This window comes from Zonotrichia leucophrys, chromosome Z, assembly GCF_028769735.1.
Source record: "Zonotrichia leucophrys gambelii isolate GWCS_2022_RI chromosome Z, RI_Zleu_2.0, whole genome shotgun sequence".
Taxonomy (NCBI): Eukaryota; Metazoa; Chordata; class Aves; order Passeriformes; family Passerellidae; genus Zonotrichia; species Zonotrichia leucophrys.
In genome coordinates this window covers 44,893,568-44,906,970 of record NC_088200.1, presented here as the reverse complement: position 1 = coordinate 44,906,970, position 13,403 = coordinate 44,893,568, and the positions used below count along the sequence as shown (strand labels likewise).

The following is a 13,403-nucleotide window of genomic DNA, read 5'->3' as shown; positions in this document are numbered from 1 at the left end:
CCCCCCAAGTCATGGATTGTCTCCCTGGTTCCCCAAAACCTCCTCAGCATCTGTGCCCTGACAGTGTTGGCTCCACTTGGAACACAAGATGGCTGTCACCACATGAAGTGGCCCCTCACTTGTGTTTCTTCTCCTCACAATCCCTTTCTCCCTGTCCCATCCCCTTAAACCTGCCTCTTCCTGCCCCCAAACCCCTCCTATATTCCTGACTCCTTCCATTCCTTGGTGTCAATCCATTTGGCTCCGCCCATGGGTCCTCCCAGCGCTCCTCCTCCAGAAGTTCCATCCCCAGTTCCCACTGCCTTCAGTTGCTCCACCCAAACTAGTCCTGGCTCTGGCTCCAGGTTCCATTGCCAGCTCCACCCACTTCCAGTTTCCCACGCTTATCCTTCTGGTTCCTACGGCGATGTGGGGGCTGTGGGTGAGGCAGTGGGAAACCGAAGGTGGAACAATGACAGTGATGTCATCTTCGCCCCCTAACTTATGACGGTAGCGAGAGGCATCCCAAGTGGGTGCCTTTCTCCTACCAGAACATCATAGAATTGTACAAGACTCAGAAGGAGGTTGGCTGGCACAGTGAATATTTCAAGGGCCCCTTAAGAACAATGTTATTGGCAAACACCTTAGTTCCGGGTCATCTAAAACAAATCTTTTCCAGCCTGCTCACACCATCTCAGTATCAGCTGTGGCTCAAGGCCTGGAAGGGACTGCTTGCTCCTCCCTCAGCTTTGGGACAACACTGAAACGGCAACTGATTTAGATGACAATCTCACCACAGTAAGTCATCTGGTTTGAGAGGGTAACTGGCACTGGCTTGGAAGCAAACTGAAAAAATCCCTAAAGTTGTCCTTGACAATATAAAGGAAGCTGCTCAAAAGGCATTCCAAATTATGCCAACAAAAGAGCCCTTGCCCAGTTTTATATCTTTGAAACAATGGGTTGATGAGACCTTTCTGGATTTTGTAGATAGGGTCAGGGCGGTTGTTGAGCAGAATGTGGCCAAACCAGAAATTCAAGAAAAAATCATCCTGGAAGTGGTCATGGAAATGAGGAGTGCAGAAAGATCATCCTTGCCCTCCCTTGACACCACCACCCTCATCAGACATTATTATGAAGAGTGTACTAAGAAAGCAAGGGCAAGACCAGTGGAACAGCAGAAGAATGTTACCACCAAAGAAAAGACAGTCGCAGTTATGGACACCATTCCACCGGCCACTCCACCGAGGAAGTATTACTGCTTCCATTGCAAGCAACCAGGACACTGGATTTGGGACTGTCTGTTTTTAGGGAATGCTCCTCCAGTACCACTGAGGAGGGGAAGGGGACGAGGGGGAAGGGGAGGAAACAACCCTCCAAAAAACTAGTGTGGGAGCTTGGAACTGCCTTGTGCAGAGCGCAGGGTGGTTGTTAATGAAAACCTTAATGATGGTCCCTCTGTTTTTTTCACTTCCCAGGACAAGACAAAGCTGTTCCGGCTTCAATTAACCCAATCTATGATGTTTTCTTTACCGTACTGGCATGAAATCCATGTAGACCCAGGATAGGAAACTGTGATTTGCCAAAGGGTCAAAGGTCTCTACTGGTGGGGTTGTAAGTACCTTGTTGTAAGGGACTTGAGACACACACCCCCTAAGACCAAGATTGAGCTGGGAGTTATACCACCTACTCTGGGGTATCTAATTCTCCTGGCATGTTGTGTCTATCCCTGCCATCCCTGCCTCTTCCTGAAAGGCCAGGTCATCATTCAGGCCATTCCATTGGCTCAACAGCTGTTTGATGACCTGGACCTTTCAGTTTATTACACCAAGGCAGTGGGAGAGGACAAGCCCCTCATTTGGTGCAGCCTTAAGAGTAGGGGGCATTCTATACAACTACAAGGGATGATGGACACAGGGGCGGATGCGACGGACATTTCACCGCAAAAATGGCTGTCACACTGGGAACGACAAAATGTGGCAAGTGGGGTTCAAGATGTAGGGAGAATTTAATTGGCAAAGCAGTCTAAGAGCATTGTACTAATTACGGGATCTGATGGGCAATTGGCTCAAGTATGCCCATTTATGTTAAATTCCAAATTTACTCTGTGGGAGAAACACGCCATGAACCAGTGGGGAGTCAGGCTTGAGGTCCCTATGACTCCCCAGGTTTTTTGAGTGTGGCCACTGATGAAGAGTGCCCTACTCAGAAACTGAACTAGCTCACTAATACACCTGTCTGGGTAGATCAGTGGGCGCTGAGCAAACAGAAATTAAGTGCAGTCACTCAGCTCGTCGAAAGTAAAAGGTAATATCATAGAAACAAGCAGCCCTTGGAATTCCCGGTATTCGTTATCAAAAAGCTGGGGAAGGACAGTGGTGCCTCCTTCACGATCTGAGAAAATCAAATGAAGTCATCAAAGACATGGTGTCTCTCCAACCAGGGATGCCATCCACCTCAATGCTCCCGCAAGATTGGAAATTGGCGGTAATTGATATCAAAGATTGTTTCTTTCAAATTTCTCTACACCCAGCCAATGCCCCACATTTGGAGTTCCTGGTTCCTTCCATCAACCAAGAGGCTCCCATGAGGTGCTACCCACTGGCATATTCTTTCCCAAGGGATGAAGAACTCCTCTTCCCTCTTCCAGTGGTACGTCACCAGAATCCTATCCCTACTGCATGCCAGAGCAGGGGAGTGCGTCATCTACCATTATATGGATGATGTGCTAGTGTGTGCTCCCAATAACAACATACTTCTGCAGGTTCTTGATGGCACATTATTGCTTTGTTGGTGTCAGGATTTGCGTTTCAACAAGAAAAAGTGAAGAGGCTGCCACCCTGGATGTATATTGGTCTTGAGATCACCAACCAAATGATGACACCACAGAAGCTGGTGATCAACGATAAGCCCAAGACCTCAGGGATCTCCATCAGTTGTGTGGGTCTTTGAACTGGGTCAGTGTCTGACTGGGCTCATCATGGGAGATCTAGCTCCTCTTTTCAACTTATTAAAGGTGGGGAGGAGATGCATGCCCCAAGCCTTCTGACCCAGGAGGCAAAAGATGCACTGGGAAAGGTCCAGCTGGCACTGGAAAGTTGTCAGGCCCTTTGCTGCTGGCTGGAGCTTCCATTAAATTTTATCATCCTGGAGAAGCTGCCACACTTGTATGGCTTGATTTTTCAGTGGGACAAAGGTGAAAGGGACCTCCTCTTAATCGTAGAGTGGGTGTTCCTCGGCCATCAGTTGCCCAAGAGCATCACATGGCCACAAAAGCTGATAAGCAAAGCACATGTGTTTGTTGGCAGAGTGTGATTTCGTGTGTATTTATGTACCTATCAAGCTGTCCACTGGGAAACTGACCAACGAGACTTTAGAACAACTGTTAAGAGATAATGAAAATCTACAATTCATCCTTGATAGCTACCCTGGAAAATTATCCATCCATAACCCGGGCCACAAATTCTTTAACACGGAATTTAATTTGGTCCCAAAAGAGAAACAAAGCCATAAGACTCTTAAGGCCCTGACAGTTTTAACCAATGCGTCTGGGAGCTCTCACAAGTCAGTAATGACTTGGAAGGACCCCCAAACTCAGCAGAGGGAAGCCAAGGTTAAGATTGTTGAGGACTCCCCTCAAGCAGCTGAGTTGGACACAGTCATCAGGGTCTTTGAAAGATTCACAGAGCCAATCAATATTGTCACTGATTCGGCATACATCTAGGGCAGAGCACGCAGTGCTGAGGGAGGTCTTGATTGCAGTGATATTTAGGTTGCTCTCAAAACCTATAGAGCTGGTTTACTCCCAAGACAGCAATCATTTTACATAATGCACGTGAGATCTCCCTGGTTTCATTGCAGAGGGAAATCAAAGAGCTGACGCTCTGGCCACCCCATTGCAGCTGGCTGGCCAAGGTAACATCTTCCATCAGGTCAAACTTAGCCATCAGCATTTCCATCAAAAAGTGCCTGGTCTGGTCCATCAGCTCCATCTTAGGTGTGACTAGGTAAGAGCGATTGCGGCCCCATGCCCCAACTGCCTGGAGTCTTCATTACTGTCTATGGGGGCAGGGGTGAACCCGAGAGAACTCTAAAGTTGCAAGGTGTGGCAGACCGACGTCAACCACGTTCCCCAGTTTGGAAGACTGATGTATGTGTTTCGGTGGTAACTTTCTCTGGTGCAGTCTATGCCTCAGCCCACACCAGGAAGAAGGCTGGAGATGCACAGAAACACCTAGTGCAAGCCTTCTCCACCCTGGGATCCCTAGGGTAATTAAAACAGACAATGGGTCAGCCTATACCTCCAGGGTGTCCAGTGATTTCCTGCTGGAATGGGGGATTCAACATTGGATGGATATTCCATACTCCCCCACCAGCCAGGCAATAATAGAATGAGCTCATCAGAATCTGAAGAAAATGTTAGAACATCAGATAGGGGATGTTAAGATAAAATACTCACATATCAGGATCTCAAAGGCACTGTTCACCATTAGTTTCTTGAAATGCTCCATTGAGAACCTGAACCCCCAGTAACAAGACATTTCCATCAAAATAAGATGCTAGAATTCAAAGAGCAGTCGCCAGTCAGGTGAAAAGATCCAGAGATCCATGAGACCAGAGGGCTTTTCGAATTAATAACCTCGGGGTGTGGATATGCTTGCGTGTCCACTCTTTCGGGCCTTAGGTGGATCCCATGCAAGTATGTCAAGCCCATATTCCATCCAGGGGCAAGGACAGCAACACAACCACCCCACCCCCTTCCAACGATCCCACTGATGTATCAGTAGCCTCAAATCGTAAAAGGCACAGGGAAGAAGGGGAGGAATTATGAATTTTATGCTTTCTTTCTATCATAATTACTGAAAGTTTGTGTTGAGTCTCACACATGCTATTTTTCTTTTCTTTACTCAATATCCATTCTAGTCATGAAAATGTGGAGACATCTGTGGCTCCTGATGCTGCCTGACCAGTCCCCAGATGCATGGATTGTCCTGCAGCTGAAGGACAATGTCTGTGTTACCCTTGCCCATGCACTTCAACAAGACCATCAGTGTCTGTCTATAGCTGCTGTGGACGACCTGGTGTCAATGTGCCTGGTGGGGATTCCCTTTTCCTTTAATCAGGATCCAACTCAGCTCAAGGCCCTCACTAATGAAATCAGTAAAAATACTCCCCTTGTTTATTGATGTTACGTTCCTATTACAGACTCTTTAGTTTTATGGTGCAGGTGGTCTTCTCAGTTACCCAATTTAGAAAAAGAGCCCACTGAATTTGAACTCCTTGGTTCCTCTGTTGCACCCTATTGTGTTCAATTCATTTATAAACCCCCTTATTACCCTAAATCTTATACTTCTGTTAAGATCCATAAAAAAGAGTTCCAGGCAGAAAAATGGTGTCAATCCATTACACACCTGAATATCTCATCAAGTGAAAATCAGTTACTGCTCAAGCTGCCAAAAGGTGTCTTTTTAATTTGTGGGCAAAGGGCCTGGGTGGGAATGCCCTCTCATCTAATATGAGGCCCACGCGCCATTGTACAGCTGTCCCTGTTTTTGCCAAACCAAACACAAAGTTTAAATTGGCAATTTAAATCTAACCATTTGGCAGTCCAAAAATGTAGCATTAAAGAATCTGATGAGCATTGCGAGTCCAAAATTGTCCATTCGTCACTTCCAAAAAGAGCTGCCATCTCTGCCTTTTTACTGTGGGCAGCAGCAGAAAAAGTGCTGGGTGAATTGGGCCACGTAGAGTGCTGGGGGGTGAAACAGGCCAACTTGACCTCAGTTGCTCTCAGTGACCTCCTAGAGAATGAGGAAGCTACCAGGCGGGCCACACTACAAAACTGTGTGGCCACAGACTTCAGACTCTTCTAGTGAACAGGCACGGCTGCGAAGAGTTTGAAGGACTCTGTTGCTTTAACATCACAGACAAAATCTAGAATATCCATGCCTTAGTCAACAAAATGAAGGACATGATGCACACCATCAAGGGAAGAGACCAGCCACTGGTTCCAAAACCTATTTAAGAACTGGGGCACATCCAGGTGGATGTCCTTAATTGTGAAAGTTATTTTATGGGTTGTTTTAGTTCTCCTTCTTTCTGCAGTCACTAACATCACTAAAAGAGTTCTATCAAGAAAGACTGTCCACCGAAGGTCTCCCCCACCGCAGCAGTGGTGGGAAGAGACTCAAGTTTGATGCCTACCACTCCTCCCCACAGCTCCTCAAAAAAACTAAACAAAGGGGGAGATGTGGTGGTGAGTCTTTGTTGTGATAATCCTTTTGGTTATTGCTGTAATATATTCAGTATGTTTGAATTCAGTATGTTTGTTCCTAGCAACCCCCTCACAGTTGGCTTAGCCCAATGCTGTTTGCCCCCTTTCCTGTCTCTCAGTGCAAATACCTACCCCTAATTCCCGATCCTCCCATGTCCATCATTGTGGCCCTGCCCTCTGCCTTGTCATTTAAGTGGAATCCCAACCTCTCGTTCTAGAACCCTCTGTGTCATCTATGTAATCCCTGGATTCCTATAGGTTCTGGGAGAGTGTTCTTCTCCTCATGTATCCCTCATTGGTTTTGAGGCGATGTGATCCCGCCTTGTGCTCCTCCTCCGTTCTCCCCATGTTTGTTACTGTGTTGTCTGCTCCCCTGAGGCTTCCTCCCTTTATAAGTTGTAACATTGTACTGTTCTTGGTTCTACTGTCATTGCATCCCTGCAGGGGTATTTTGTCCCCTTCGGAATAAAGCCTTCTTGGAGACACATACAAAGGACCCTTCCTGTTCCTTTATCTCGCCCCTCGGTGCTCCAATCCATCTGCCCACAGTCAGAACTGTCGGCCACCCTCTGGCTGCACCGCTGCCCCTGCCGGTCGGTGACTGGGCAGGGAGCGGGCACTCGGTGGCACAGCCCTGAGGGAGAAAATGAGCTAGCCTGGCTAAGCTTTCTCTCAGAAATCGGGCGCTGCATCACTGGTATACACCTACTTCAGCAAGAATTCAGTCCATGGGTTTGTGCTTATGTACTCTTGTTTTCATCACACTGTGTTTCAAGATTGTTGCTCCTTTCTCTGAGTTTTCTTTTTAGTTGGAACTGTAGATAAAATCTACTGTTCTCATCAGCAACTTTCAGGAGTTGTTGCTTGTAAACTCTAATTGAGGCTGTGATTGACAGTGGGTGGCAAGGGTGAAACTGGGGGAGGGATATGCCTGTAAAACACATGCAGTAGAAATCTGCTCACAGATCCTGGAATTGATGAGTTTCTTTACACTCCCATCACCACAATAAAAACTGTTGTCTCATGGACGAATAAGCCACGGATATTTGGTTTTGTACAACACTGTGGGTGGTAGATCTCTAAACCAAACCAGATTAGGGCCACCCAGCAAAATCTATTATAGGAGAAAAACTCCAGAGATAACATTATTTTTTTACCCTTTTGTGAGTAATAAGAAAAATAGTCATTATCAATAAAAGAGATGCCTGTTTTTAAACAAGTATTATAAATGCTTAGAAAAATGCACATTTGCAAAACAAACATTAATACTTTTAAAATTGCATCTGTGCTTTCACAGCTAAAAAAACCACCAATGGCTGAAATAATTGCCTTCCCACTTTTGCTGTCAAGGATGTTTTTCTTACTTCTTAGTCATAAGCAGGGCTGACTAGATAGTCACTGCTAACGGTGACAGCAACTAACAGATTTTTTTTACTTGCAGAACTAATGTTAGCATGCACCTCTATCTCACACATAAATTTTTAGTTTAACAACAACTGCTTCAATCATTACATGGACTTCATTAAATCTTCAGAAGTTGTCCCAAATTAGAACAGCCTGTGACATTTAAAAGTTCTGTGTGTTCTACATATCTACAAATATAGTATGTAGGCAGATCTTCAGTCTACAACAAACTAATGCTTACAAGACCCCTAAAATAGCTTTAATTAATGTTTCTGACATCTTCAGGCTGAGGAAAGATCTTGCCTAATATTGCATTTTATAAAACACGAGGATGCATAATTTGTTTGTTATTAATCACCTCTCCTGACATAAACCTCTCTCTGTCAGCTTAAGGCACCTCAAGATCCAGCACAAATATTTTAAAAATAGAGGTAGTTCAGGTAGGTACTTGCCTTTTTAAAAAAATAAAACTCCAACACAGCTCCATCCTCCTATCCTCTCAATCCAAGTTTAAAGTCCTTTTCTACAAACAAACATAATGTCGTCTTCTTTTCCATAATTCATCACAATTTGGCATAGCTGCTTTTCTTGAAAGCAGATCTTTTATCATTCCTCATTGTAGAGAATTATTTTGGCTGAATTCCCTATTTGCTCATAGATTACTATTTTTGTTTGGTATTGAGTTGTTTGTCGGGGCTGAGAAAAAAACCAACCAGCTGTAGCAATTCTTTATGTCACCAGCATGTCTTCAGAATCTCATTTATGGACTGAAAATAATACAGCTTAATATTTAATCAGTCTCATCTCAGTTGCTCCACACTGCATTGCCTCCAAGACAAAGACATATTTTGCAGGACATATATCAATGACTAAATCAGACAAACACCTAGCAAACACCTCGCAAACACCTAACTCCATACCACTTACTGTTCACATGCTGCTTCATGTCCTCTTATAAAATTTATGCCTGTTTTAGAGAAGTTGAATTATCAAGCACTAATGGATCCCCAGTGACAGAAATTGCAGCATACTTGCAAGGCTCATTAAACAGTGCATAAATTCCTCAAAGATTTTTCACTTTTAAAACTGCTTCCTAAGGAATTTAATCTGAATTTTCTTTAAAATAAAACATTTTCCAACATACACAGCAGTCCAATAGCTTTGGTATGGATACTAGTAGATTTTGAAATGGCATTCAGAACCCATGCTGGTGTTAACCTGACTCTTTAACTTTAGGAGAGAGTGTGGACTTTTCTGTAAATAAGCACTCAGACTGAATAGGCAGACACAAGTTGGGGATATTTTACTGGAGGCAGAGATATTTTCAACTGTTGCAGCTATTTGTGTCATATCTTTTCATTCTACTAGTAACTGAAAACCAGCATTTTTTAGGGGCCTAGGTTGCATCTTTTTGTGACTGTACCTAGACTAAAGCCAAAGAAAATTAATTTTTGCAAGGATAGCCACGCAGTAAGAGTCATACTTCTGGGTGGATGAAACAGCTCATGGAATGGGGCAATGAGAACAGAGCCATATATCAACCATCATTATTGGACATCACTGGCTCAGACAAAATCCACGGCCACAATGTGTAAAAGTGAATGCCTTTATCTCAGTGGCTTGTGTATACAAAACAGGCAGCTGTCACCCAACCTAAAACTGGCAACCTGTACTCTAAGAATTGCCATAGCAACCAAGTACTTCTGAAATCTCAGTATATTCAGTAGGGTGTGACCTGAGGAACTCCAGCACTGCTCTCTGGCCATTCTCAGAAGAAGGGTCTCTCTCTGATACTGGTACAAGAAATTATTTCCTTATTCCCATTAAGATAGAGGTGGGCTGGCAAATCCTCTTCTCCATTCAATGGTTGGCAAAGTACAAACAAAACAAACTGCAGAGCTGAAGGACAGTTCAAACATACCAGACACCACCACACATTTACATTGTGACCTTGCAGTTTACAGCAGTACACTCTAAGTCTGCTTAAACTGCAACTTCCATTGGCACAGCTGACTGACAGGCAGCAAGAGCATTCTAAGCCAAAACCAGAATACTGATCTTAAAGAATCCAGCAAAAAAATCCACAGAACAATTTTTTTACACGTCATGATTTCTAAATTTCCATTAGCTCCAAAGATAGAGTGTTGAGTTGTACCTGAAGCTCAGAGCATGGTCATTTCTTCCCCCACACACCAGCCCAGGGGAACTAATAAATGATGAGCACAGAAGGGAGTTCATAAAGCAGAAAATGCCTCAATATTTAAAGAAGAGTTGTCAATGATTTATACCACTAACTGGAAAAGAAATGGTACTTTCCTCTGACTTTTTGATAGAAATTTTGAGCACATAGACAACTGACTGGTAATTCAGAAACAAAATACAACATTCAAGGCTATTTCAGCCAAACTGAATGGGAAAGAAATAAGGATTGAAAAAGTATTGTGAAATTATATATGAAAAAAATCTGAAATAAAACTTCAGGAATCATATAAGTGTCTCTTACCAGCTAAATTAATCTACATGTTGTGATACCATGAAAGATTATAGAGTGTGACAAAAACTTGCCAATTTCTCTTGACTGTGGTGTTCAGCATTCCTCATAGGTCAATTTTGTGTAACATCCCTTCCCTTTCATGGATGCCACAGAAGTTACAGTAATTTCAAGTAGAGAAAAATCCTCAACTTAATGGCCCAATTCTAATAGGATATACCCAATAGATGAAAAATTGTATATGAAACTTGTTTTGGGGGTGGCCTACAGATATTTTTACAGGAATATATCCAAATGAAGGGATTCTGTATGTCCAAGTCATGCTTATGACTGTATGTGATTTCCACCAGAGGTACATTCTTGTTCTCAGTGACCTCTACCCCTTCAAAAGTTACCTTTTTTGGGGTTTTTTTTTTGTGTTCAATTTAATATACTTATTAGCCTTCAGAGAGAGAAGCAAGAACCAGGAAACTCAGATCATTATAGAAAGCAATTACTTTTTCTTTGATTCAATAGTCAAAATAAAGAAGAAGTTAAGAAAATAATTTCATAACTGTATAGAAGGGGCAATTTTCCCTAAATCAAGATTTTACTGGATGATCCAAGGGCACCACACTGGAAATTAATTTTTGTCTTGACTCCATCTTTTCCCATGATCTCATGACTAAATGTGTATGTCTTAGCTGAGGTCAGTATCTTGTGCAGAGGGAGTTGCTAGCAGATCCCTGGACAACTTTGTTGTACTGTGTTGCTCATTATTACTGCCTACTACAGTCTTTTCCTGTTCTTATATAATGATTTCTCACAGGACAGAACCAAAATATAAAATCCCAAGCATACACATGGGAAGAACGTATGTTATCAAGACAGTTAAACATACAACTTATACTGAAAATAACCTCTTTCTGTGTGCTCTTCCACACAAATGAATAATGTGGAGGAATCAGAAAGTAAAGGGCACCTGAAGGAAAAACAGCATAATTTTTGTGGTATACTGATAAAAGCATTTTGCTATGTCAAATTCTCAGGTTACACCTGAGACCAGCATTCTGAAATTTAAACAGGTTAGGATTCACCAATTCACATGAGAAGACAAATGCTAAATGATACATCTGTTGAGACCACAGCAAAGCTGCAGACAGCCATGAGGTGTGGTTCCACAATTTACAGCCTTCATCAGAACATACACAGTAAATGGTGATTGTAATGCCCTTTTAAGCTTATCCTGGGGCAGTTTAATGCATGGATATGTATGTGGAAGGCAAAAACCTCATCTCTTCCATCTTCTCTTACCACAACCATGTCTGTCAAGCCCTCCTGTGGCACTAGGAGAAATGCAATTTCAGCTCCAACAGAGGATAATAGCAACAACCAATGACCAGTTTTCTTATTTCTGTATCAATCCTCATCAGATGGGAAAATAAACTAAGACTCCGAGTTTCTGGATACAGAGTGCTCTGTTGACTGTATTAGGCACTTATGTCCTTTAGTACTTTACAATCCCTTATTTTTTACTTACTCAAACAGAAGTATCGTTCCTGTCTGCCACACCAGTCTGACCCGGCATCCAGACCTTGCTGAAGATTTACAGTGCTCTATTTAACCCATTTACCAATTCACATGCACTTGCCCTTTTTTCTGTTATGAAATCAGACTACAGCAAAACATGGTTTCGTCCATGGGACTGACAGGCAGTAAGACATGGCAAGTGATGAGTCAAAATATCAATTATTTTCCTAGAAGTTAAATAACATGCTTTACCTATCATTGTATTTCACTTCCTCTCCATTCTTAGCCCAGCTGATGGTGGGCTTTGGGTTTCCCACTGCTTCACAGTGAAGCAGCACACTCAGTGTGCCACTTGCTAGGACCACTGTCTGTCCCAGGTGGGTGACAACCTCTGAAGCAGAAAGTTGTTGTGCTGCTGAAATCTTTCGGAGGATGGCAGGCTTTTGATGAGGCCTGTGCAAATGATTGGCCAGGTCTACAGAAGTGGGAATAAATGTTTCAGCAGATGATGTCCTCAGGGAGCTGGTAAATCCAGAAACACGTCTGTGGAAAGGGTACTCCACTGAGGCAGAATCAACTTTTCGCCTTGGTGCTTTGAGGACAGATTCCTGATGGTCCAAGTAGCTCCTGAAAGCCTCATGAGCCAGGTGCATAACAAGATATTCAGTGTAGATATCTTTAAGCTCCTCAGGCTGTCGAGACAAATTTCTTATGATATCATCCAAGCGTCTCTGCTCTGTGACCATAGTAAATGGCAAGCTATGCTCCTGGCTCTGGTCCTGTTCTGAGGATGCATTTCTCTCCACAGACTCCTGGGCTTCCCAGGACTCCAGACTTTCCACTGGCCAGCCCTTGAGCTGTAGCAGCCTCGAGACAATATTGTCATACCATCTGCTGGGGTTAGCAAGGTGTCCTCGCTTTTCAGCCTTGCTGCCATTGAAGAAAATCCCATTGAGATGTTTATCCTCTGTTCGCAAGGCATCGTTTAAGCTGGCCTTTCTCATGGCCTCTTCCTCCCTAATACCAGCTGGCTGCTCAGCAATGATCTTTTTGTTGCTTCCAATCAGTTTAATTATGAAATGCTCCCGGGCTGGCCCTGCTGTGCAGGTGTATGTCCCAGTGTCTGAAGGTTTCAGATGATGGATTTTCATGTACCCGAAGGGTGCGATGGTGATGTGAGCTGAACTGACAAGCCTCTTATCATCCTTCTCCCAAGTGATCATTGATTTCCGGAATCTCCTGGTAGGGCATCGGAGAATAACAGAAGTTTTGGGCAGCAGGTAGGCATATCCACCCACAATGAAGTGCAGTTTCTTCTGCTTCCTTGTCTGGATGTAAACTTGCTTTACAGCCATTATATAGGGGCTTTGCTTATGAGCTGGTCTGTTGTGCCCTGAAATATCATTATATGATTACTATATGATACCATTAAAGAAAGCAATTAGTTTACTTTGTTGTGGGCAGCATTGGGCCCATTAGACACTAATGGCAGAAGCTGGACGTTAAACTAAAACAATCAAAGTAGGAGGAATAACAAGACACACTTCAGGAATGTGAAAGTAGCCTAGAGTATATGCAGAAACCAAATATTCAGGGATAAATCTTTACCGGAGAGAGAAAACTTCAGCAGAAACATAGTTCTTGTGAAAGTACTTAAACAACTGTTATTTAAGAAATGCACTGAATAGACAAGTGTTTACCATTTAAAACCTTCAAAAGCAATGTGATCTTGCAGCTCACAACAGCAAG

General features: G+C 43.4%; 1 protein-coding gene across 3 annotated transcripts in view; it reads right to left on the bottom strand.

The window, feature by feature from the left end:
• The window catches only part of ADAMTSL1 (ADAMTS like 1), a 381,502-nt gene that overhangs the window by 36,967 nt on the left and 331,132 nt on the right, over positions 1-13,403 (bottom strand). For all 3 annotated transcript variants that reach the window (XM_064736915.1, XM_064736913.1, XM_064736914.1), the window contains one exon: positions 11,907-13,047. In XM_064736915.1, coding sequence (XP_064592985.1) covers positions 11,907-13,047 — 1,141 coding nt within the window. The remainder of the gene's footprint in view (positions 1-11,906; positions 13,048-13,403) is intronic.